Consider the following 27,421-nt stretch of genomic DNA (forward strand, 5'->3'; position numbering starts at 1 on the left):
CTTGTTCGTTTTGGTTTCTCCGTTGAAACCAAAATTATCTTATACAATGTGTATTAAATTTACCCTTTTAGGCTTTAAAAAAAATTATGAAAACAAAAAACCATTATATATTATTTACTATAGAATTGGTTTGAGCCTAAATCGGTTTGGACCAATTACAGGTTTGCAAATATTTACACCGTAAATATTTGTATTTGAACTCCTCAATTATGACATCACGAGTCATTGAGTTATAGTTTACCTAACGGTCAGACCGTATGATCCGTGACGTTGTGGCTTTTTCGGTTTTGTGAGCCGTCGAGTCTTATAACGTTGTTGCAAGCCTTCAGCCTATTATCAAACGACGAGAAAGAAAGGCTGTCGTTTTATGGTAACGCGATATTTCGTGACTCGTGCCGGTTAAAATCGGTGTTCGAGGAAGTCGAAAAATCGGAACCGATATAAATTGATCTGTTCAGGGTTGTTAAGCTCTAAAATCTGATTTAAGGGGGCGTTGATCTGCCTTGTTCATTTTGGTTTCTCCGTTGATATTTTGACACGATGAGAAGGGCTCAGAGTCTGTCCTCTTACGTAGTGGGGCGAGCTACGCTCACAGCGCATGAGTCCTTAGCTGCTGCCTCCTCCACCACCGCCGGCGTCCAAAACAGACTTCTCCAGGTGGCGTTGTACAACAGTAGTAGCAGCTCAGCTGGTCCCTCGCGGTGGTTCTTGCAGAGCATAGCCGCCTGCCTCGGGCGATCCACTCGAGCCGTATCTTTGGGGCTCGCCGGAGCTATCTCCTTCTCCGTAGCCGCTTCTGCAGTCATACCGGAGGTATACGCTAAAGAACCACTATCGCCTGAGTTCCTCCCTAAGGAGGTTGTCCTTTACCAGTACGAAGCTTGCCCTTTTTGCAACAAGGTCAAAGGTATACTTCTTTTCTTCGACTAACTACCCTTCCCAAACAACTATTCAGTTCGATTTAATTTTGGTGTTTGAAGGCGTTTGCTTTGGATCTATTGGAAGTTAAATGGAGAAATTTTGTCGAATTGGTAGATTGTTGTATAAATTAAAAATAAGATAATTGGACAAAGTTATGATTAACTTTTTTCCGGTTCTGTATGTTAAGTAATTCTTATAATTTTTTTTTGGATTGGTGATAACGTTCTATGATTTCGAGCATTGGATTTTCTCAGTAGAATTAATGGCGCTATAACACTTATCTATTGCCAATAGGCATATGATGTATCTTGTCTTCAGGTTAGTGATTGAAGTGCGCTTAGAGAAGGTAGGGGCTATAAATACAAGGAATGGGAAGGATTTCTCATCTATTACCAATAAATAGATGGTGAATTTTGTATTCTGGTTAACCAAAAACCTGGGCATTTCTTTCCTAATCATTGAAGCAGATTCTGCAAACACAACAAAATAGTTGGGCGAGAAGGATGGGTCCTTATTGATCAAAAAAAAAAAAAAAAAGAAGGATGGGTCCTTGGAGGCTGGCACACTTTCTGGCTGAGGCTAGAGGCATTTTGGGTTCAATGACTGCAAAAATTTACTTGATTCCTAGGGAGTTAATTTCATTAGCTGATGAGCTAGCAAAAATGGGTGTCCATATAAATTCTATGTATAGTGAAAGTTCTTTGCTGGTGTGGTATCTATGCAGATCCCTTCTTTGCTGTTGTACATCATCTCATGTACTTTGGTTTTTGATCTTTAATATAATACTTTATCTTTTTCTTCAGAAAGAAAAAAAGAAAAATTGTATTCTGGGTAATATGATCTATAACTGTTTGGTTGAAGTGTAATTAGATAAGTTATGGGATATAAATATAAATAATGTGAAGGATTTCAGTGGTTTGATCTTCACAGAATTTCTTATTTATTCTGTTGTTTAGTTTGGACTGTTAATAATGAATCTGATTTAAAAGAAGACTGGTTACAGAGCTGTTACTAAATACAAATACTACTAAATTTCCTTAAATAACTTATTATATTTTTAGTATGCAGTTCTATTTTTATCTTATATTTATCTTAGACATAATGTCAGGTCCAAAAATTCCAATTTAGGGTTTTGAAGAAATCCCTTTGCTGTGATATATATTTATTTGGTTAGTCCTTGTTTTTTCTTCTTTTGTTACTTTAACATCTTTGGAGGTCATTTCCTTTTAATTAATTAATTATTTATTTTTGTTGATTGGCTTGTCATCTCCTTGGTGATGTTTTTCCACTTTTTTTTTTTTTTTTTCTCAGCATTTCTAGACTATCATCATATACCATACAAAGTTGTGGAAGTGAACCCCCTCAGTAAAAAAGAGATAAAATGGTCAGATTATAAGAAAGTGCCAATATTGACAGTTGATGGCGAACAGCTGGTTGATTCATCAGGTTTTGTCTTGTATTTTTCCTTTCCTATTACTTCTTTCTCAAGCAAATTCCTGTTCTTTAACTCATGATAGAAATATATATGATAGTAGGCATTTTATTTCTCCAACAATCAGACAGACACGGTAAAGAGCATATCCAAACATTTGAGTTTGAGTTACTATTTGTTATCCAAAACTGGATATCGATGATTGTGCAGATATAATTGACAAACTGGCCCAGAGGATTAATCCTGACAAATCTGTTGATTCTCTTTCTGATGATGAAGAGAGAAAGTGGCGCAGGTGTGGTTCTTTTGTTTCTTCAGGGTGTCAGTTGCTAATAGTTTTATCCAACTCTTCTGCCTAGAGTCTATCCCTACAATTTCCAGTATGTCCTGTTCATGGTGGGAATTGGTAGTTGTTATGACTTTTAATATTCTAAATGCTTTTTCTTGATGCATATACTCCATTGTTCCTGAAAGAAAACATACTCCATTACTTGTTGCATGTTTTAGGTTCTACTTCTTCATACTTGATATTAACATCAAATTGTTGGGTAGGCTAGTGAAGCTAGCCTACTAGAGGCTCACTTGGTTGTAATGATATTTTCTCTTATCTAGTGAAGTCCTTTTCAGTTGCTGATCAAAAAGAAAAAGAGAGACTAATTTAAGTCTTTAGTCTTTTTACTTTCTTCTTCTTGAAGCTTATCATTTAAAATCTAATAAAAAAACCTACCTTGTGTTGCATCGGGGAGGTTGATAATCCATCTTTCCATAATGTAGGTGGGTGGATAATCACTTGGTGCATATCTTATCACCAAACATATACAGGACTACTTCTGAGGCTCTTGAGTCCTTTGACTATATCACAAGCAATGGTAAGAAACATATCACAGCCCTTGTTTTTCAGAAGATACTGCAAAGGGTTTTGTCTATTTCTTATTTTCCCCCTTTGTTCCTGCTAACATTTCTCATAGGTTAAAAGAGGTAAAAATAAATATAGAACTCTGTAGGAAAAAAAGTGCTTAGGCTGTTTTTTTTTTTTTTTAATTCCTAATGTGATGCTTTATCCAACACTATGCCAAGGAGTTTAAATTACTGGTGAATGTAAGCTTGCATGATTTGGTAATTGAACCCACTGGATGGAATATAAACTTTCAAAATTTTTTGGTGAATTATACAGTTTTTTTTGGAAATAGGTAATGTAATTTTATTAAAACACAGATAGAGTACAACAAGCCCCCCAAGGAAAACAGCTTGGACGAGCACTAACAACAACTGAAAAAATTACAGCTCCAACAAACTCCAAAACCTCAACAGCACCCCCAGGTTAAACTGCTGAAATTCCTTTGCAGCCAACACCCAGGAAACCAGCTTCCCAAAAGAGAAAGATACTAAATCATCCACTTCCTTAAAAGTCTTCTGGAAAAGCCTGCTATTTCTTTCAGTCCAGATAGCACTTATCACAGCAGCTGGAACAGAGACCCACACACTGCTAGCCAGCTTCTAGAGTCCTTTAACCTCCCAGCCCCAAAGAAGATCCAGCACTGTTCCAGGCATTACCCAAGTCAATCCCAGTGCTGAGATATAGTGCTACCAGAGACAGGAGGTGACAGAGCAATGGAGGAACAGATGATTAATTTCCTCCAAAGCCTGCTTGCACAACACATACATCTGGTTAGGGACCTGCACCCCTCTTCTAGACAGATTTACTTTAGGGAGAAATAGGATTCCAAATTCTGGAAGCAGGCACATCAATAAGATTTCTCTCTGAAAGCATGAGAGCAAAAATTTTGACTGAAAAAAGTCCATCAGCATTCCAATTCCAGCTTCAACTGTCTTTGCTGTTTGTGTCCACAGCCTGGACTGAGACATGCTCAAGCATCTCAGCAAGTTAATCTCCCATCCCTGAAAATTTGTTCGAAATGAAGGGCACCAGATTACTGACCTTCCATTAAACTCGTAGCAGTCTGCCATGGCAGCATCTTGATACTCAGCAATCTGAAACAACTGTGGAAGCAACTCTGAGAGAGGGTAGTTGCTGCACCAAGGGTCTTTCCAGAAGGCCAGCCTTTCACCATTGCCCAACTTAGGGCTAAGCCCTGTGCTGAAACTTGGATATGCTCATAATTTTCCTCCACAATGAGCAACCTAAAGAGGGCAACGATGAAGTAGTTATTATCTCTGCACCGCCTTCCTCTTTCCATCCCAAACCTCCAAATCCATTTTCCCAACAGAGCATTGTTGAATATCTTCAACGGTTCAGCCTCTTGATCCCCAGGCGTCCTTGATCCTTTGGAGCACAAATCTGATCCCAATTAGCTAAATGGATCTTTTTTCCTCTGTAGAGAAGATGGGCCGAATGGCCCATAGGCTGTTTATCCTTTTTTATCTTTTATGTTCTTTGCTGTAATGGGCCTTAATCTAGGCTTTATTCTTTCTTATGTTATGTCTTTTTAATTTTCTACCCAACTAGGGGCTTCTCTGTAAATTACTAAAGTTTAACTTAATGAAATAGAATTAAGGGAATAAGAGAAGAGATTATGTTCGAAAATCTCTTTCTCTGAACCCAAGTTGCCGCCACTTCTTCTTCTTCTTCTCTCCTCTTGAACTCTGATTTCTGCTATTTTCTTTTGAATTTTTGCAACTTTCTAAACAATCATTTCTTCTCAAAAGGCTGTTTTTCTTCTTGGTATCAGAGCAGGCTCGTTTTTTCTCTCTTTTTTCACCTTTTTTTCCCATACACAATGTGTATGGAGAACTGAATCATATGAATAGTCAAAGAAACCTATTTCAGTCCAGTTGTTAGTGGTTTCTGGAGAGAAGGGGACTGGTTTTGGCGTCCTCTTGACAGGTTCAAGTTTGTTGCCCGAAACCCTAATTTTCTGAAGAAATTTGATTGCGGGCCCCATAGGGAGTTTGATCTGGGCGCTCAGTGACTGAAGGCCTTTTCATTCTTCTTCTTGAAGATCGAATCAAGTGGATTGGTGTTTTGTGAAGTCTACAAGGAGCGATTGAGTTTTCTTTGTTTCTCCCAGCTTCCGGGTGTGACGCAGGTTACTGGTACGGTTGCATAGAGGTTGGCTCACAACACAGTTTTTGTTCTGTCTTCATTTGTTGTTATTCGAAGTTGTTTGAAGTCATTTTGAAGTATTTAAGAAGATGAACTCCTCAGACTTTGAAAACAAGCATGTTGCTGAATCTGGACAGGTTCCGGGAGCAGCCTTTGTAGACTCTCTACTGGTTGTGTCCATAGTCAAGTTGGATGGAACTAATTATCTGGCTTGGTCACAATCAGTAAAAATTCATATTTGTAGTAGAGGCAAATGGGGTTTTATCTCCGGGAGCAAAAAGGCTCCTCCGAAAGATGATCCATCATATGAAAAGTTGATGCAAGAAAATTATACTGTTATTGGATAGCTTGTGAACTCAATGCAACCACAAATTAGTCAACACTATTTGTGGATGAATTCAACAAAGGAAATTTGGGATAGTGTTGCTGAAACCTATTCCCAAAAATTAAATGTGGCTAGGGTTTGGAGTTCCATAGGAGGGGTGTAATAAACCCGGGCTTGAACCCAACTTTCATTGCCTTAGTCTCAAAGAAGAAAGATGCTTCTCAACCAAAATATTTTAGACCTATTAGTCTGGTGACTAGCTTGTACAAAATCATTGCAAAGGTGCTGTCTCTCAGGATAAAGAAGGTGCTCCCCTCTATTATTGCACCCAACCAAAGTGCTTTAGTGGAGGGAAGACAGATCACCGATCAGATCGTCATTGCAAATGAGAGCTTGGAGAGCTTTAGAAAGTCAAAGAAGAAGGGAGTGGTTTGCAAATTGGATTTGGAGAAGGCTTTCGACTTGGTTGATTGGTCTTTCTTGATGGAGGTGTTGATGAGTTTTGGTTTTGGTGACAGGTGGTGCAAGTGGATCTGGGGCTGTGTTAGGACTTGCCATTATTCTATCCTGGTGAACAGGACTGTGGTTGACTTCTTTCCGTTGTTGAGAGGTCTAAGACAAGGAGATCCTCTTTCCCCTTTTCTTTTCACCCTTATTGTTGATGTGTTTGGGCGATTGATCCATAGAGCAGACTCGAGGAATCTGATAAGAGGGTGGAGAGTAGGAAGGGAGGAGGTTCCCTTAACTCTTCTACAGTTTGCAGATGATACTATCCTTTTCTGTGAAGGAGGAACCTCAGTTGGATCCGGAATCTAAAGTTGACAATACAACTTTTTGAGCAGATATCTAACCTCAAGGTAAACTTTGACAAGAGTTGTGTGGCGGGAGTGAATGTGAACGAAAGAGACCTAAGGGAATCTGCAGATGAGCTAGGTTGTGCCATTACGGATTGGCCCCTGACTTATTTGGGCCTCCCTTTAGGAGATAATCCTAAGAGTGTTAGCTTTTGGGCTCCGGTAGTGGAGATGTTTGAGAAGAGGCTAGCGGCCTGGAAGAGGAGTTATCTTTCTTTAGGTGGAAGAGTCTCTCTCATTAGATCTACCCTAGCTAACCTTCCTGTTTACTTTCTGTCAGTGTTTAAGATCCCCTCAAAGGTTTCAAATCTTTTGGAAAAATTAATAAGGAACTTTCTCTGGGAGCCTGGAGAGGAGAAGAGAGATCATAGGGTGAGTTGGGAGGTGGTCTCTAGGTGTAAAACACAAGGAGGTCTTGGGATTGGTAATTTCAAGAAAAGGAACATGACTCTTCTGGGGAAGTGGTTGTGGAGGTTCTCTCTGGAAAGGAATAAGTTGTGGACTAAGATTGTGGCTAGCATTCATGGGCTGGATTACAATGGCTGGGATCCTGGAATCTTGGCAAGGGCTTCAGCTGCTTCTCCTTGGAAATCCATCCACAATCTGCTTCCAGTTTTCTCCCATTGGATCAGGTATGGTCTAAACTCTGGTAACCGAATAAATTTCTGGGAACATCTTTGGGTCGGGGATTCTCCTCTGAAAGACAAGTTTCCTTCCTTGTATGCTCTTTCAGACTTGAAAAATGAACCCATTTCTTCTTTCTTAGTCTCTTCAGCTTCCACTTCGGGCTTTGGTTGGAACCTTGGCCTGCGTAGGGCAATTAGGGATACGGACTTGGATAGCCTGATAGCTCTGTTAGCCTCCCTTGAGGGTGTCTTCCTAAACCCTGCTAAGGAAGATACCAGATTTTGGACCCTTTCTAGCTCTGGTACCTTTTCTTGTGCTTCTTTCTTTGAAACCTTAACTCAGCCTCCTACCCCCCTGGGGTTGTCCTTTCCAGTTAAGGAAATTTGGAGCAGACCTATTCCTCCTCGGGTGGGTTTTTTTTTTGTTGGGAAATTTTCCTGGAAAGAATCAACACTTTAGACTTACTCCAAAGAAAGAGACCCAACTATTGTCTACTTCCTAATAGATGTGCTCTTTGTAGAGCTGATGGGGAATCTGGCTACCACCTCATGGTCTCTTGTAAGGTTGCTAAATCTGTTTGGGAGTGGGTTTTCTCCCATTTTGGGTGTTCTTGGTATCCTCCGGAGACTGTCCAAGGTTTGTTTTCTCCTTCTTTTTTCAGTTGGCCTAAGAAGCGAGGGAAGACTATGTGGAGGTGTATTAGGGCAGCGGTTTGCTGGTCTTTGTTGGAAGAAAGAAACTCACACATTTTCTGACAAGGAAAAAACTTTGGAAAATTTGTTAGATCGAATCCTTATAAGAGCGGTCCACTGGCTAAAATCTTTGGAGTTGTTTTCAGATTGTCCTACGGATGACTTGCTAAGAAACTGGAAAAAGATTGCTTTCACTGCTAGATGCAAGAGGACTCTTTGTCCGTTCTGGTCCCCTCCCCCCTCGGGCTTTATAAAGCTGAATTTTGATGGCAGCAGTGTAAGGAATCCAGGGCCCTCTGGGATTGGAGGAGTCTTCAGGAATGAGGAAGGGATTGTTATTGCTTTATTCTCTGGCCCTATTGGAGAAGGTGACTCTCTTAGGGCTGAGATCCTTGCAGCGCTTGAAGGAATTCGAAGAGCAAAAGATTTAAATATTAGTCGTTTGATTCTGGAAGGTGACTCGAAGGTGGTGATTAATTGGTTGAAGACAGAGGACAGTGGTTTGTGGAACTTTAACAATGAGAAAAAACAGTTCTTATGGCTAGGTAGGGACATTGAGATTCAGTACAGCTGGGTGAAGAGGAGTGCATTCCCTGTGTTTTCTGTTTTTGGGGAACTAAGTTATTTTATCTCCCTTTGTATTATTTTCCCCCTCTTCTCTTAATTTAATGAAGTTGATGTTATTGATAAAAAAAAAATAATGTGGCCAGGGTTTACAAGTTGAGAAGTGATGTGAAGAATTTGAGACAGGGGGAGAAACCATTAGCTGTATACTTCTCAACATTGAAGTCTTTATGGCAAGAAATAGATTTGATAGAAGCTGTAGCCTGGGACACCACTAATGATGCCAAGACCTACAAAAAACTAGTTGAGAGAAACAGGGTGTTTGAGTTCTTGACAGGACTAAATTCAAAGTACGACATTACAAAGCAAAATATTTTATCCAAGGATAATGTCTCACTGTCTCAAGCATATGCCTTGGCAAGTAGTGAAGAAAGCAAAAGACGTGTCCAGGTCCAAGGGGCTGGTCTAAATGATCACTTTGCTAATATGGGAGTGAAACCCAAGGGGGTTGCAGGGACTTCAAGTAGCTCAGGGAAGAAAGAGATTATCTGTGAGTACTGTAAAAAACCAAAACACACTAAAGACAAGTGCTGGAAATTGCATCCTGAGCTCCTACCACTTCAGTTTCAGAAGAAGTCTGATAATATAAAGGCAGGGAGTGCCAATGTTGCTGCTGGTACAGATAGTAACAGATACCAAACTGAAGAGATGACGGCTAGTGAGCAGTTAGCAGCTATGAAGGCAGAATATGAGAAGTTTGGGAGGATAATCAGTCACCTAGAGGATGTGACCTCTTCTTCCAACCCTTTAGGAAATTCAACCTCTTCTGCATTTGCTCATTTAGGTATATGGGCTTCTGCCAATCATGCAACCATTTTAGGTAATCGTAGAATCCCTTGGACTATTGATTCTGGTGTTTCTGATCATATGACTAGCCTTTCTACTTTGTTTGTTTCATATGATTTATTTCCTGGACGTGACAAAATCACCCTAGCCGATGGCTCTCTTGCCCCTATCTCTGGCAAGGGAACCATCAAGGCTACAGACTCCTTGGTTCTTCCTTCTGCTCTTCATGTACCCAGTGCAACATGACAGAACTAAGCATATTGAAGTTGACAGACACTTCATTCGAGAAAGAGTGGCTTCTGGAGAAGTGTGTCTACCTTTCATCACCTCTGAAGGACAGTTAGCTGATTCTCTCACCAAGGGCATTCCCAAGGCTAAATTTCAACATGATACTAGCAAGCTTGGCATGATTGACATCTATGTTCAGCTTGAGGGGGAGTGTAGAGAAGATGGCCCGAATGGCCCATAGGCTATTTATCCTTTTTTATCTTTTATGTTCTTTGTTGTAATGGGCCTTAATCTGGGCTTTATTCTTTTTTATGTTATGTCTTTTTAATTTTCTGCCCAACTAGGGGCTTCTCTGTAAATTACTGAAGTTTAACTTAATGAAATAGAATTAAGGGAGTAAGAGAAGAGATTATGTTCGAAAATCTCTCTCTTTGTACCCAAGTTGCCTCCACCTTCTTCTTCTTTCCTCTTGAACTCTGATTTCTGCTACTTTCTTTTGAATTTTTGCAACTTTAAACAGTCCTTTCTTCTCAAAAGGCTGTTTTTCTTCTTCCTCCTCCCCACCCTTCCACAGAATATTGCTCCGCAACTTTTCTATTTTTTGGACCACTTTCCCTGGGATTGGAAAGAGGGACAAGTAGAAGGAAGGCAGGTTAGAGAGGGAACTCTTTAAGAGGGTGATCCTACCACCCAGGGACAAGTATTTAGCTTTCCAGGAAGCAAGCTTCTTTACTAGACACTCCAGAACTGGATCCTAGATCAGAGACAAGCTACATTTAGCCCCCAGATGGAGGCCCAGGTACTTAGTTTGTAGAAAACTCACTTGGCATGCAGGTGTCTTAGCCAAAGCAAAACATCAATGTTCTCCACATTTCCCACTGGAATTAGGCTACTTTTACTCCAATTGATCTTCAAACCTGCCACCACTTCAAACCAGCTTAGGACGCCCTACATCACTAGTAATTGCTCTTCCTTTCCAGTAGATGCCCTACATCCATTGGAAATGTTCTCCACATTTCCCATGGGTTTCCTTTTTCTGTTTTTAATGAATCAATACTTTACCTCTTCTCACAAAAAAAAAAAAACATAGAGCATTATCAACGAACTGAAGGAGCTGCACTCTTTCTCCACCAGGAACCACTTCAAACCCCTCCCAAATCCCCACATCCCCCACCTGAAGGATGAAGTTGGTTAGGATCTCCATCAGGCAGGTGAACAATAGTGGGGTGCAATGCCTGCATCATCTTCAGCAAAGAAGAAACATATGGTAAAATGGAAACCTCCAATGGATGGTTTATTCAAATTGAATTTTGATGGGAGCTGTATTGGCAATCCGGGTGCTGCTGTAATGGGAGGTGTAATAACAAATGGTGAAGGAAAATTGGTGTCTTGTATTCTGGGTCTATAGGGCAAGGGGACTTCATGGGTGCAGAACTAAAGGCAGCTGTATTTGGGGTCCAAAACGTATGGGAGGCAGGGATTAGGAAGTTGATGATTGAAGGAGATTCAAAGGTGATCATAAATGTAGACCCAACATTTGACGACCCATTACAAATGTAGATTGGTTCTTAGCAATCACACTACTAGGCACCTTTTTTCAACCTCTTGGCCAACACCTTAGCCAATATTTGATAAAAACTGTTGGACAAACTGATCAGCCTGAAATCCTTAATGTTTGTTGCCCCTTTTAATTTCGTTATAAGGGAAATGAAGATTGCATTTAAACTCCTCTCCAGTGAGGTATTTCGATGGAAGACTTTCAGCATATCCTCTTTCACCACCTTCCAACAGCTCTTATAGAAAAGATTGGTGAGCCCATCCGGACTCGGAGATTTTTCAGTATCTAGCTTCTTTACCACCTGCCAGATTTCCTCTTAGAGAAAGGAGCTTCTAAATCTCTTTGATAATCTTTTGAAATTTATACCAATTGACAAAGGCCTTTTTACCCAAACCTCCTTGAACAAGTCAGAGAAAAATCTAGTAGCAATGCTTTTCATCTCAAGCCATTGTTTTCCCACCATAGAGTCATGCTCTAGCCTACCGATAGAGTTTACTCTATTCCTTGCACTGGCCATCTTATGGAAAAATCTTGAGTTTTTGTTCCCTGCCTTAAACCACTTCACTTTTGCCCTTTGTTCCATTTTAACTCATCTTATTCTCCTCTCTTCTTCTGTAATAGGTCTCCAGCCAGATCCACCTCCTTAATTGTCTCTAAGCACTCTCTCTTTTCTGAATCTGAGCTACCTAACTTCTCCACCTTCTAAGACTTCAAAGCTTCCTTGACAACACCCAACTTCTTCGCTAGAATGAAAGAACTTGTCCCTTCCACCTGAGCTTCAGACCGCTAGACATTTAAAAATGAATTAAATCTTCTTCTTCAAAGTTCAAACCAGGTGTTTTCCATTTTAAATGGCGTTTTTTCTGCTCACCTGATTCCTACAAATTAGTTGGATGAGAGTGTGATCTAAAACAGGCCTAGGGAGAGCCACTTGTCTCAGATTCAGAAAAGATCCTCCCACCACGTGGAGATCAGGAATATGTCTAGCTTCACCAACACTAGGTTTTCTTGATTCTTTGTCCACATAAATTGTTCCCCCGTCAGGTATAAATCTATGAGCTCAAATTGACTCACAAAATCAGCAAACTGCCTCATATCTCTGGATCTCCTACCTCCTCCATATCTCTCTTCCAAAAATCTGACAACGTTAAGGTCCCCCCTATCATCCAAGGAAGAGTGAAATAACCTCTAGCTTTTGCCAAATGATCCAGTAGTCGATCAAAACTACAATCAGCCTTGAATCCTAACAGATTTCAGATTTAGGAAAGGTAGAAGAAAAGTAGGAGGAAAAGAGGAGAAGAACCAGAAGTACACAAAGGTTTGAAAGGAGGAACAGATTCAATCAATCTGCCGCCACCACTCTCTTAATATTTATAGGTTATGTTCAGTACATAAGGGAAAGGACAGGACTGCCCTTAATACTTACATGGCAAGAATAAAAAACAAATAAAAGACTGAAATAAATAACACACTGAAATAACAAGTTGATTATCAACTAACACTGACATGACTAATAATAGTTGCACATGCTATCCTACAAACGGGGTGGGGACCACAGCCGTGGGGCTCACATCAGTTTTCTCTACACTCCCCCTCAAGTTAGGAATAGATATTTGTCATTCCCAACTTGAATAGGTCTGCCTCTAACTTCTTCCTTGGTACAACCTTGGTGAGGAGATCTGCGAGCTACATGTTAGAGGTGATATACGGGAGACACACTTCCTGTGATGAGACCCTCTCTCGGACAAAATGTCGATCAACTTCGATATGCTTAGTTCTGTCATGTTGCACCGGATTGTGGGCTATATTAATAACCGCCTGATTATCACAATACAGCATCAAGGGCTTCTCATAATCAACTCTTCAAGTAGTGATTTGAGCCATAGGATTTCATCCACTCCGTTAGCCATTGACCTGTATTCAGCTTCGGCACTAGAGCGGGAAACAACACTTTGTTTCTTACTCCTCCAAGAGACAAGGTTACCTCCCACAAGGGCACAATATCTAGAGGTAGACCTCCTGTCATCAGCACTCCCACCCCAATCAACATCCGTATAGACCGCCACCTTCATGTGATTATTGTTCTTGAACAGTATACCTCTACCTGGGCATCTCTTCAAGTATGCCAATATTCTCTCTGTTGCAAGAAGATGAGTAGTTCTAGGGGAATGCATGTATTGGCTAACAACACTGACTACATAACTGATATCTGGCCGAGTGAGGTAGAGATACAGGAGCTTTCCAACCAACCGTTGGAACATAACTTTGTCTTCAAGAGGCTCCCCACCCTCTGTACTAATCTTGTGATTCTGTTCAATGGGTGTATCGGCAGGCTTGACACCTAACTTTCCAGTTTCCGCCAACAAATCTAGAACATATTTTCTCTGAGAGATAAAGATTCCCTGTTTAGATCTAGCAACCTCAATACCCAAAAAGTACCGCAGTGCACCAAGATCTTTCACCTCAAACTCTTGATGAAGGAGTTGTTTGAGGGACTCAATCTCACTACTATTATTCCCTGTCACTACAATATCATCCACATATACAGCAAGCAGGGTCAAAGAAGAGTCCACCCTTTTAATGAACAGTGTATGATCTGACTGGGCCTGTACATAACCAAATTTTCTAAGGGCTAGTCTGAATCTATCAAACCAAGCTCTAGGGAACTGCTTTAATCCATACAATGCCTTATTCAGTCGGCAAACCTTCTTACCTGTCTCTGTATCATAGAATCCAGGAGGCAATTGCATGTAGACCTCTTCCTGTAAGTCTCCATTCAGAAAAGCATTTTTAACATCCATCTGGAACATGGGCCAAGAATAACTTGCTGCAAGGGCTAATAGAACTCGGATGGTGGTCATCTTGGCTACTGGGGCAAAGGTCTCCATGTAGTCTATACCATAAGTCTGAGTGAACCCCTTCGCAACCAACCGGACTTTGTACCTTTCAATGGAGCCATCAGCATTATGCTTCACAGTAAATACCCATCTACATCCAATTGGTTTCTTTCTTTTGGGTAGATCAACTAGCTGCCAAGTGTTATTTTTCTATAGGGCATCCATTTCAACTTTCATTGCATCTTTTCACTTTGGAACTGATAAGGCTTCTTGCACAATTCTGGGGATAGGGATATCGGCAATGGAAGTGAGATAGGACCTGTAAGAGGGAGATAGACGATCATAGGATAGAAATTGGGAAATGCAGTGAGCTGTAGATGTGGTGCAATGCCGTTTCCCTTTGCGGACGGCAATAGGAAGGTCAAGGTCATCCGTAGGAAGGGAAGTAGCAACAGTGGAAGGTATCTCAGTGGGCCCTGGGACTGTAATACCTGGATCTGGAGCCGCAGAAGGAACTGGAGCTGGCCTGGACTGCTGATGACCGGGATCAACCTGCCTGCATCGCCTGTGATAGACTTTCAACTCTTGATCTCTCTGACCACCCTCACCATTACAACCTTCATCACTCAATGGAATGGGTAAAGGAACAACCTCAGATGTGTTAACCCCACTCTCACTGCGCTCCCCCTGTGGAGAAACCCTAGGATAATAGGGTGTCTCCTCAAATCAGGTGACATCCATCGAGACAAATTTCCTCCCTGAAACAGGATCATAGCAGCAATAACCCTTTTGAGTTTGTGCATAACCGAGAAAAATGCATTTGGAGGCCTTAGGGTCAAACTTGGAATGAGAGGGCTCGAGAAGCTGAACGAAACAAGTACAACCAAAGGTTTTAAGAGGAACAGTAAACAACTCCTCGTCTGGGTATAGAAGGGTAAAAGGAGGTTTCATATCAAGGACCCGAGAAGGAACCCGATTAATGAGATATACTGCCGTGAGGATAGCATCACCCCAGAAACAAATAGGTACATTGGAGGTAAACATAATGCTTTTAGCCACCTCCAAGATGTGCCTATTCTTCTTCTTGGCAACCCCATTCTGCCGTGGTGTATGAGGACAAGTGCTCTGGTGAATAACCCCATGATTAAGTAGGTAAGAGGTCAAAGGCTTAGCAAAGTATTCCTTTGCATTATCAGATCTGAGGACTTTGATTTTGACCCCAAACTGGGTTAGAATCATCTGATGAAAGTTTTGGGTCAGAGTGGGAACCTCATCTCGAGAACGCATAAGATAGACCCAAGAAAAACGGGTATGGTCATCAACAAACAACAAAAAATATCTTTACCCACCCATAGAAGGGATGTGATATGGCCCCCAAACATCAGTTTGCACAATATCAAAAGAATTATTACTTCTTTTATTACTCAAAGAATAAGATGTTCTACAATGTTTGGCAAGCTCACAACTCTCACATCTCAACAGACTCAAATAAAGTAGGAAACAGACACTTCAAAGACCGGAAAGATAAATGACCTAATCGATTATGCCAAAGCATAACCGGACTCACAAACTGAGAAACAAAGGACTTCTTATCCACTAGCTCTTTCCAATGAGAACTCTCTCCGAGCAGATAGATCCCATTCGTCTCACGGCCAGTCCCAATCACCTTCCTCGTCTCCAAGTCCTGAAAAACACATCAGACAGGGAAAAAAGTTACTGAACAATTCATATGTTTGGTAATACTACTGACTGAAAGCAGATTAGTATCAAGTTTAGGAACATGCAAGACTGAGGATAAAGAGATAGTATTAGATAACTTGATGTCACCCTTGCCAGAAATGGGAACAAGAGAGCCATCAGCAATGGATACTTTATCTCTACCAGATGATAAGTGATATGTAGTGAACAACGATGGCAAGCTAGTCATATGGTCGGATGCACCTGAGTCTATTACCCAACAGTGTTTAGTATTACTTGGAGCCGAAGTATGGTAAGCTGAGGCTCGAGTACTTGAATGAGCAAATGCAGATGTGGCAGGGGCTGATGGTGACTGAGATGACTAAGCTAAACTCCCAACTTCCTTTTCCAACTGTATAAGGGCAGCCCGAACAACGGCTAAGGTCTCTAGGGGTGTGCCTTTTGTGCCTGACGAGGATGTAAAATTATTCACAGCCACATGAGCATTACCCTTCTTATTTCTTAGTTTTGCTGGGACTAAATGAGGGTGCAGCTTCCAACAAGTATCTTTCGTATGCTTGGGTTTCTTGCAATGTTCACATACCAGATCCCGTTTATCTTCCTTCTTCCTGTCCCTTTCTGTATCACCTCCTGACTTAGGTTTAACAGCTGCCAGGGCTGGGGAAAAAGGCTGATGTTGCATCATAACTTTCCTCCTGGTCTCTTCACTATGCACCAGGGAGTATGCTTGAGAGAGGGTCACACTATCTCTGGTCAGTATCTGTTGCCTCATAATGTCATAATCTGTATTCAGGCCAGCCAGAAATTCAAACACCCTATTGGTCTCGACTTGCTTTCTATAAGTCTGTGCATCTTTGGGACTTTCCCACTCAAGAGTTTCTAGATGGTCAATTTCATGCCACAGGGATTTCAAGGTAGAGAAGTAGACAGATACTGGTTTCTCTCCTTGTTTAAGACTATTCATTTCACACTTCAGTTCATAGGCTCTGGCAACGTTAAGGGGTTGGGAATAGGTCTCTTTCATGACATCCCATATCTCTTTGGCTGTCTTTGCCCACAAGTAATTTCGGTTGATATGTGGCTGCATAGAGTTGCATAGCCATGTCATAACCAAGTAGTTCTCTTGAACCCACTTGGTATACATTGGATCCTCCTTGGAAGGTTCTTTCACATCTCCCAAGAGGTAGCTAAGTTTTCCCCTTACCCCAATATCCATCATGGCTGATTGGGTCCATTCCAAGTAATTGGACCCGTCAAATCTCACAGTTGTAATCTGAAACCCAGTCTCAGATGTACTACCATGACCGCTGTTCCCAAAAACACCTTCTCCCTGATTTTAAACTCCATTCTTGGTCAAGAATCAGTAGTTAAGAACTATTAGGGTTATTACAATAGAAAACAGCACTTGAACAGTCGATCACAATCAGAAATCAGTATGAAACCAGTGCAGGTCTGATCTGAAACCAATCGGCAATCACAGTATATGTAGTCCGTACAAGTTCTCACCCCCCAAAAAAACTCAAAGCCAAGAAACAGGTCTGAAACCAACTTAGAGAGCAATCTGTACTGCTGAAACAGAATTAGGGTTTTGAGAGCAAACCCTAAAACGAGCACTTTCCAAGAAAATAGGAGAGTTTGGCCCAACAGTTAGGTCTTGCCGTAGGGTTGATGTCAAACCCTAAAAACAGATCACCTCTGAGAGAAAACCCTAAAACGAACACTTTCCAAGAAAATAGGAGAGTTCGGCCGCTCCTCCTAGATAGGTCCAACCTATCTTGATTGATAGCAATCTCAAGAGAAACAAAAAATAAAACTTACCCAGAGAATTCTGATCGCCACCTTCCAACGTTGCCTGAAATAAACTGATCTTGAACAGAAATCCTCTGAAATTCTGATCACCGCCTTAGTACTGATCAAGGACTGATCTTGATCCTTTTCTCTTCCTCTGATTCTTCTTGGTTATCAAAGATTCGATCCAATCTTTGGACTGCTGCTGTAGATAACCTCCAAAAATCAGCCGAAGAGAGCTTTTTCTCTATTCTTCCAGCCCTAGGCAATTCTCATGTGGTCGGCTGGATCAAACTCACATGAGAAGCCCTAATCTTGGCTCTGATACCAAGTAGTCGATCAAGACTACAATCAGCCTTGAATCCTAACAGATTTCAGATTTAGGAAAGGTAGAAGAAAAGTAGGAGAAGGAGGAAAAGAGGAGAAGAACCAGAAGTACACAAAGGTTTGAAAGGAGGAACAGATTCAATCAATCTGCCGCCACCACTCTCTTAATATTTATAGGTTATGTTCAGTACATAAGGGAAAGGACAGGACTGCCTTAATACTTACATGGCAAGAAAAAAACAAATAAAAGACTGAAATAAATAACACACTGAAATAACAAGCTGATTATCAACTAACACTGACATGACTAATAATAGTTGCACATGCTGTCCTACGAACGGGGTGGGGACCACAGCCGTGGGGCCCACATCAGTTTTCTCTACAGATCCCAAGGCCTCTCCCTTGCTTCACTTTCTTGTTGGACCATAAACATTTGTAAATTGACACAATGTACCCCCCTCTATCTCCAAAACCACCAACATGAGAAGAAATAAGCTTACACTTAAATTTATCCCCCAAAGTTAACAACCCCCTGCACTTCCCCTCACCAGTTTGCTAACCCATCTTACTTGCCCTTGCCCCCAGACACTCCTGATCACTGCAACCTCCACCACTTCTAATTTGGTTTCCTGGACTAGCAACACATCTGAATTCCATCTTTTGAGCAAATCATGAACTACCAACCTCCTTCTAGACCCTAAACCCCTCACATTCCACAATTTCAATTTCATCTCCCTTCCAAACACTCAAGGAACAACTACAACTTCACCCCTTCCCCTTCCTTCCAACTCCTACACCTTTTTTCCTTCTCCCCTCGATGAACCCTCCCCCTTTTCAGCCTTCTCATTTAAACCCCATGACAGCCTCATCATGCCTTTGCTTTTCCTAGACAAGCTCCTACCCCTTTTAGCATTCAGTTTCCCTTTCTCTTCCAATTGCCTCTTCTCTATACCTTCAAGGTATCTAATTGTTTCCTCGTCCATACCTAGAAATTAACCCAAACCCAATAATTTTGAAGTCACCCAAGCGGAAGATGACTTGACACCTCTCCCTTTCCCACTACACCCCCCTCTACTTTCCACCTCCGACGAAGCCAACTCTAGCACTTCCTTCTTACTTCTAAAACCCTCCTCATCCTAAAAGAGCTTACACACCTGATTTTGAGTTCCTTCCCCTGAAAGTTGTGTCGTTCATACAATCTCTTCCAGATTTTCCACCATTTCCAAAGGGATAACCTTAGTTGGCTTTGCCTCTATTGGAATCAACGCCACTAGTAGAGTTCTGTTCTTGTTCATCCTCTTCTATGGCATCTCTCCAGCGAGGGCTTTTTCTATTGAATGATCTCCCTACTTGAACCTTCCACCCCTTCCTTTGTTAACTTTTTGGTCTGGTTCACTTAGCCAATCTGGACCAAATAAAGGTTAGGGGCCACCCCTTACTCGGTCCACCCTAAATGGATTACATAGTGGTTGGGCTTGAATCCCATTGACCAGTTTGATTGGTAATTTTTCTCCGATTCGAATACACACATTTACCTCTCCTCCCCTTGCTTCCCCTCCTTGGAAAACCCTTTAATTTTCTCCCAACGACCTCTCTGGGAATGGCAACGGGGCGGGGCGGGGCCGAGTTTTGCTTGCCCCGTCCTTGACCCCGAACACAAATGCCTCGCCTTGAACCCCAGCAAGGCAAGAAATTCTAACTCCATCCCCATCCCCGTAGGGAACGGGGATCCCCAAGTTTGCTCTGCCCTGCCTCACCCCGGCCATTCCTACTTGTATACTTATAAATTTATTTTTTATTTTTTTAAATCTATCTAGAACTACTTTATATTATATTATATTATATAATAGAATAAAATAAAATATAAAATATAATATTATAATATGATATAACATATATTAATATATATGTTGGGCGGGGTGGACAAATACCATCCCCCCCGTCTTTGATCCCTATAGTTTCGGGTTTCCCTGAACTCCGATAAGTAGTCAAAAAACCTGCCCGACTGTGGCGGAGCAGAGCGGGACCCCACGAGGACGGATCAAATTGGCATCTCTAGACCTCTCTTCCATTTGACAACCAAACTTTAGACCCTCTCTAGCTGAAAACAAGTTCAAATCCTTTAGATATTCCATAAGAACTTCGTTTAAAGCCACCTTCAATATTCTCGCCTGACCTTGTTGAGGATTTAAAATTTGAACCTCACTCCCAATTTGACTGTTAACATTAGAGGCGATCGGACGGTTAGGAGAGACCTGCTGTTTTCTAGTCTTGGCATAAGTGCCCAACCGAGGCTCCTTAGGACCCGTCTCTTTTATGGGTTGCTGGCTGTTTGTCTCCTTCCTCTTTGGCAATCTCCCCAAGTTGTTGCTCTCCTCCACCTCCTCTTTGATCACCATTGTTTTACACTTTTGCTTGCTTCTAAACCCAGTCCAACTCCTCCTAAGTCCTTATTCCCTACCCTCCTCTTTACCAATCTCTTCGTCTCCACTGTTGGCCTTCTCTCTTGCCAGATTCAAACCCAGAACGAAGCCTCTCTCACCACAATCTCTACCTTTTCCAGAATCACTCCCCCACCTCTTACCTTAATATGAACCCATTCACACATTTTTAGCTCCTCTGCAGAATCATTTGTACCTAGGAAACCCACACACTAGTTTCCAATCCCCTTCATCACGCTAGGACACAATAGCAGCAAAGGCAGAGTAAAGACTTCAAGCCAGACTTCCTCCGGTGAGTAAATCTCCCCCTCCTTCGGTAAGAAACATCTGACACTCGCCACCCACCAGTCTATTGCCAAACGATTTTTTTAGAAGGTAAGTTAAAAAATTTTATTGATGAAAAATGAAAAAGTCAAAACTACTTCCTGGAGCCCCACACTGTAAGAGGGCAAATTACAGACTCCAAATAGACTGAGTACAAAGCAGATGAAATAGATTCTGAGATTTAAACTCAGGGGAGACGGACAACCAAGAAGCAAGTTTAGACAGTGGTCTGAATTAAGTCCATTAGATTTCTCACTTTGTTGCAGAAAATCCTGTTGTTTCTTTCAGTCCATAAGGTCACCAAAACAGCCACAGGGATGGTTCTCCAGATCAGATTACCCTTCCTCTTCAAGCCAGGTAATTTCCAGCAGTATAAAAGATCCTTGACAGAGCCAGGCATGACCCAACAGACCAGCCGCCTTGAGAAAGTGCTCCCAAACTCTTGCGGAGATCGAACAGCGGATGCCCGGGTGATCAGCTGTCTCTGGCAAGAGCCCACAGAGGCCACAATTAAGATCTCAAACCTGAACCCCTCTCCTAACCAAATTAGTTCTTGACAAGCACTTATTTAGAGTCATCACCCAAACCAGAAAATTATGTTTAGATGGGCTGACAGTGTTCCACACCTGCTTACTTGGGAAATCAGATGTGTTTGATCTACTCAGTTTTGAAGCTAAAGATTTAACAGTAAAAACACCATCACCACTCCATCTCCACCTCCATTCATCCTTCAAATTAACCGAAATAGATTGCCGTAACAGTTGTAGAAGATCCAACAGCTGATCCATCTCCCAATCAAAAAGGTTTCGTCTGAAGAGGGGGCACCAGGAGATTGATTCCCCAACCACCTCATAAGAATCAGCAACTGAGACTTCAGGGCTGTTGGCACATTGAAAAAGTAGAGGATAAGCTTCAGCCAGGGGAATATCTAAGCACCAGGAGTCCTTCCAAAACTTCAACCTATCTCCCCTACCAATCTTGAGAGCTAGGCCATCAGAGAAAACCGGAAAGTATTTCATGATTCATTTCCAAAGGGAGCAACCCCAGCTCTGAAAAGGATCCAAGGATTTCCAATTACCCCAGTCCACCCCATATTTAGATGCAATTAGGGTCCTCCACCAGGCAGTCCTCTCAACACCAAACCTCCAAAGCCATTTTCTGAGAAGAGAAGAGTTAAAAACCTTCAACTTCCTTATTCCCAAGCCTCCATCCTCCACGGGGAGGCAAACCTGATCCCACTTAACTAGATGGATTTTTCTTTCTTCCTCCCAATCTCTCCACAGAAAATTCCTCTGAAGGGACTCCAACTTCCTTGCTATTTTAGAAGGGATGGGAAAGAGAGATAAGAAATAAGTGGGAAGGTTTGAAAGAGTACTTTTTAGGAGAGTAACTCTACCCCCTGAGGAAAGATACTTAGCTTTCCAGGATGCTAGTTTCCTTTCCACCCTTTCTACCACTAGATCCCAGATAGCACTCGAGGTACACTTGGCCCCAAGAGGGAGCCCTAAATACTTCCCAGGAAGATGATCCACGTGGCAGGCAAGGACCTATGCCAACTCATCCAAACAGTCAACTTGGCCCACTGGAAGTAGAACACTATTCCCCAAGTTTACTTTGAGTCCAGATACCACTTCAAACCATCATAGGATCCCAAGCATACTCTCCGATTGATCCTGTGAAGCATCAATAAAACACAAAGTATCATCTGTGAACTGTAACATGTGCACCTCCCCCGCCCGTGTTGATTTCAAAACCCTCTCACTGACCATCAGAAACAACCACCTTACTAAACTGAAACAGCACCTCCATAAGACATATAAAGAGCAAGGGAGAAAGAGGGTCCCCTTGTCTAATACCCCTCGAGCTCTCAAAGAAGCTTGTAACTTGTCCATTGACCAAAACTGAAAACTTAGGGGAAGTAACACAAACTTTCATCCAGTTCCTCTATTTTTGCCCAAAATTCATTCTTGCAAGTACAAAATCCAGACATCTCCAATTCACATGGTCATAAGCTTTCTCAATATCCAATTTGCAAATCGGGCCTGGTGTCCTAGTTCTTCTCCTATAGTCAATGAGCTCATTTGCAATAAGCACACTGTCCTAACATCTGTCTCCCAGGAAAAAGGCACTTTGATTTTCGGATATCACACTAGACAGGACCTTTTTCATCCTCTCAGCCAGAACTTTAGCCAAAATCTTGTAAAAGCTATTGAGAGGACTAATAGGTCTAAAGTCCTTGATGTTAACTGCCCCAACCACTTTGGGAATGAGAGAAATAAATGTGGCATTTAGACTTCTCTGCAAGGAGGCACTACTATGGAAAGTCTAGAACACATTTAGCACATCTTGTTTGGTGAACTCCCAACACTTCCACATAGAACAGGCTTGTCAAACCATCCGGCCCAGGAGATTTCTCTGCCTCCATCTTATTAATTGCTTCTTTAACGTCCATCTTAGTGAAAGGACCTTCAAGATAAGCTTTCTGCTCATCAGAGAGCCTTTTGAAGTGGGTGTGAACAGGGAGAGATCTAACCGGCCAGGGCTCTTTATACAACTTCTTATAAAAAGCAGAGGCCAAGGCTTTAATTTCAGCAACCGGTTCACCAATTCTACCCTCACACTCTAACTTGCTGATCTCCTCAACTCTATTTCGAGCATTGGCCATTTTATGAAAGAAGCCACTATTATTATCCCCCACCTTGAGCCAAGTAGATTTAGCTCTCTGTCTCCACCTAATTTCATCTTTAACAGCTAGTTTATCAAATGTCACCTTGGCTTGACATCTTTTCAGCCTTTGCTCTTGAGAAATCTGACCAACTTCTTCAGCTCTATCCACCTCTTCAATCACACTTGAGACAAGCCCTTTTTTCAGTCTCCAAGGACAAACTATTCTCCAGCTTCCAAATTCTGATTTTTTTCTTTAATTATCCCCAATTTTTTTGGCTAGGATGTGGGAGCTAGAGCCATTCACTTGACACTCATTCCAGAATTTGTTCAGCAAAGGCAGGAAACCCTCATCCTCCAACCATGCATTTTCAAATCTGGAAGGGACCTTGATTTTCTCTATGGAGCCACAAATTAACTGGATGGGGCTATGATCTGAGACAGGTCTAGGAAGAGCAACTTGCTTAAAGGAGGGAAACAACTCATCCCAATCAGAAGAAACCAGAAACCTGTCCAATCTAACCAACGTAGTAGATTCCTGATTGTTTGTCCATGTGAAATTAGCACCCACCAGCGGCAAGTCCATTAATTTAAATCTGTTTAGAAAGTTAGCAAACATGTTCATTGCCCTTGTTCTTCTTCCCCTCGTGTTTTTTTCTTCAGACGACAAAGTCACATTAAAATCCCCTCCAATAGCCCAAGGACAATCAAGATGCCCTATAGAGCTTGCTAAATCTTCCCAGAGCTCACTTCTTTGGCTATTTTCTGGAGGACCATAGATATTTGTAATTTGGCAGACCCCCTCATTTTCCCATTTTGATCCAAACCTTCTTAGAATCATAATGAGGGTCTTTTGCAGATTAACCTTAATTTGTACCCTAGCAGCATTAATATGCAGAATGCCAGAATAAAGGCCTAGAATTTTTTAATCTCAGAATAGATCGTTCATGGTCCGCTATGCTAATTGGAATAGATAGACAAATCTGATAGCCCTAGGCTTATAGAACATGATTGGCTATCTCAAGTCTCAAGTGAGTATAAGGTGTCCTTGGGTTTGAGAAGGATGACGGTGACGTCGGTATTGCACTGTTCAGCCGGGACTAGGTGGACTAGTGCAAAGCCAGCCTGCGTGAGCGCCGGGACTGTGGAAGCGTGGTGGGATGTTACGATCCAGTTGTCTTATGTTGGTAGTATGGGATGCTAATGTGAGGCATCCCACATTGGTAGAATGGGATGCTGTTGTGGGGTATATATGTGCTTGGTTCCCTCCCTCTAACAGCTAGCTTTTAGGGGTGAGTTCTCCTAAGTCACGTATCATGACTGATATAGGTAGAGAAGAATAAAGATGAAGATGCGGGTATTAAGCAAAAGATGATTAAGTGGGAGGAGGGGGTATAGCCTCTTTTATAGGAGCTGTAGGCTTTGGGAAATCAGCATTTGATCAAAGGCCAGACTTTTGGAGCAAGGCAGAGACTAAAACTTAACTATGGTGGGTGTTAGTCCAAAAAAGGCCATCTCTCTGTGCTCTTTTCAGGAGAATCTTGTTCACACATTTGGAATCTAAATGGTGCTATTAGATTCATCCTAGACAGGATGGTAATAGTTGAAAGGGAACATGAGCGTTGTTTGATATCATAAGAAAAATTCATCTACATGTTTCATTCATGAACATCTTCTTTTCTTTAGACTATGTTTGGTTTGAAGGAAAAGGTAGGGAAAAGTGAGGAAACTTATACGAGGTTTGTAAAGGTTTCCCTACCTTTCCCTTCCTTTCCCTACTTTTTCCTTAAAACCAAACATAGCTTTAGTGTATTGAGGCTAAGGTTTCATTGCTAGCACCATCAGGTGTAAGGAGGAGCATTATATCTAGAGGACAGTTTTTCACTTTTTCTTTCTTTTTTTTAAACTTTTGAAGAAAGGTCTACATATATTTTTCTTTTTAGTTGCTTTTTATGATTTGTGGGTGGTGTTCAATCCTCTGTCAACCTCACTCCTTTTTACTCCACATCCTCTATTTTCTCTTTCTAGGGAGAGCTGTTATGTATGGTGGGGCAGTTGGCTGTTCACTCAATCTAAGGCCTTGTGCTTTTTGTTTAAGAAAAAAACTGTCAATATGTGCACACACATCCACCTTGGCTCATTTTAGTAAGATTATTCAAGCAATTATCCTTAGGATTATCACCTCAGTAATATATTTTGTAAAAAAAATCAACCAAAAACTAATCAAAGGATCAAGCTAACAAGCACCATGAAATATAAGAAACAAAAGGAAAGACAAGCAAATCAAATAAAGGAAAAGAATCAATGGATTAATTCAATGAATTAAATGGTTAACAAGGGATTAATTGACCAAAGGAAAGACGAGCTAAAACACAAGGGATGGTGTTGCCTAAATTATCATGGCATCAACTTAAGAGAATATTGTGGCAGCAATGTTTGCAATCAATTGTACTTTGTTAGTTCTTTTAGATCGGATTTTCTTTGCCTAGTTCTCTTTCCTTTCTCTTCTTTGCCTTAAATTGATTGCGCTTTTTGCAACCTTTTGTGGTCAATTACATGAAATCTGATTTACATTTCCCTCTATTTATGGCTGTCTTTTGTTTACTTGTGTCCTTATGTCTCCCACTACTACATTGCACATGATTTCTTTGTCCTTGTAAAGCCTTCAATTTGTTATGGTCATTGGTCTCTGATGTGCACGTCCAAACCATCTCAGACAACATTATCTCATTTTGTCAACTATTCAAGCCAACCCTTGGTCGACAAAGGCATTCTTTATAGTTTTTCTAGTCATGTTGTATTTTAACTGCCCAAGATTCCGTCACAAAGTCTTACAGAAAAGAAATGTTTCTAAAGCATTGTTGTTCCTGTAGCTTTAACATGCATCATAACAAAGTAGCACAGAGATGAAGTCATATGTAAGACCTTCCTACATCGATGCAATATGTAAGATAATGTAACCTACCTTTAAACAGATAATGCGTATATGCAATATGCAAGATCTTCCTACACCGATGAAATCATATTTAATCGACTAATTTGATCAAAGAATGATTCTTACCCTACATTTATGGGAAGAAATATATGCCTCGTAAAGTTTTGGAAATGCTAATCTGTTAGTCTTACATGTCATTTAAAAATTATCTGCTAAAATGCAGGAAATTTCAGCTTTACAGAGAGGCTATCAGTGAAATATGCTGGAGCTGCAGCTATGTACTTTGTCTCCAAGAATCTGAAGAAGAAATATAACATAACTGATGAACGTGCAGCATTGTACGAAGCCGCTGAAACATGGGTGGATGCTCTAGATGGTCGGGATTTTCTTGGTCTGTAACTTAACCTCATCTTACTTAATCAGTAGGATATCCACACCAAACTCCTTGTTTTAATCCCAACCTAGTTAACCTCTGCACATTCTTCATGTCTACAGGTGGCTCCAAGCCTAATTTAGCAGATCTTGCCGTGTTTGGAGTTCTAAGACCCATCAGATACTTGAAGTCTGGTAGAGATATGGTGGAGAACACTCGCATTGGTGACTGGTATGCAAGAATGGAAGAAGCCGTTGGAGAGTCTTCAAGGATTAAATCCATAGAGCAGTAGAAGATTTTGCCATTTGCATCCACGATGGTGTTTTATGCCCCAACTATGGGTAGCAGGAATGATGTCCGATCAAGAACCCTAGAACATGGAGGAGAAAATTTTTGCATTCTTTCTCTCACATAAAAGAATTTTGATACATTGAGGGGATCTTTTAGTTTAATATATTTAATGTGTTATAACTATTAATTACTTGGGCACTGGGCAGAGTTATTTTTAACTCGATTTGAATTTTATGAAGTAAAAGCAATAATACTGTTTTTGATCTGGTTGAAGCCAGGCCATAGATAGGCGTGTAAAGGTCCAGTGGGTAATCGTCATGAGACTGGAAATTCAGGGACATTATGATCCATCCAGTTACTATAATAAGGTGTAAACATACATGACATAACATTCAGGAAAGTTTTCTTTGTGGTCTTTAGTTCTCCCATTGATTAATGTATTCCATGTGATTAAATCTTACTTTGACATATGACACTTAAATTTTGCTCATATCACCTAGATATATTTTGGATATATGCATTTAATAATATTTTATTATTGAATGACAAAATAACATCTCTATGGTTGCTAGTAGGATCCTAATTTGCCTTGTTAATTTATTAGTTTTTTTCTCAAATTCATATTTCTACAT

General features: G+C 41.2%; 1 protein-coding gene across 3 annotated transcripts; it reads left to right on the plus strand.

Annotated features, from left to right (window-relative positions):
- Positions 1–490: 490 nt before the first annotated feature.
- On the plus strand, positions 491–27,217 carry LOC104609303 (uncharacterized). Of its 3 annotated transcripts, XM_010275620.3 has the most exons (6): positions 493–907; positions 2,233–2,367; positions 2,564–2,648; positions 3,128–3,222; positions 26,349–26,516; positions 26,621–27,217. In XM_010275620.3, the coding sequence occupies exons 1-6, from the start codon at positions 541–543 to the stop codon at positions 26,788–26,790; spliced, it is 1,020 nt and encodes a 339-aa protein (XP_010273922.1). In that variant the 5' UTR covers positions 493–540; the 3' UTR covers positions 26,791–27,217. The 3 variants fall into 3 exon arrangements, with proteins under 3 accessions (XP_010273989.1, XP_010274064.1, XP_010273922.1); XM_010275687.3 differs by lacking the exon at positions 2,564–2,648 and having other exon boundaries at positions 491–907; positions 2,233–2,377; XM_010275762.3 differs by lacking the exons at positions 2,564–2,648; positions 3,128–3,222 and having other exon boundaries at positions 491–907.
- Positions 27,218–27,421: the final 204 nt, after the last annotated feature.

The sequence above is a fragment of the Nelumbo nucifera genome, chromosome 3 (assembly GCF_055504915.1).
Source record: "Nelumbo nucifera cultivar China Antique chromosome 3, China Antique-T2T, whole genome shotgun sequence".
Lineage (NCBI taxonomy): Eukaryota > Viridiplantae > Streptophyta > Magnoliopsida > Proteales > Nelumbonaceae > Nelumbo > Nelumbo nucifera.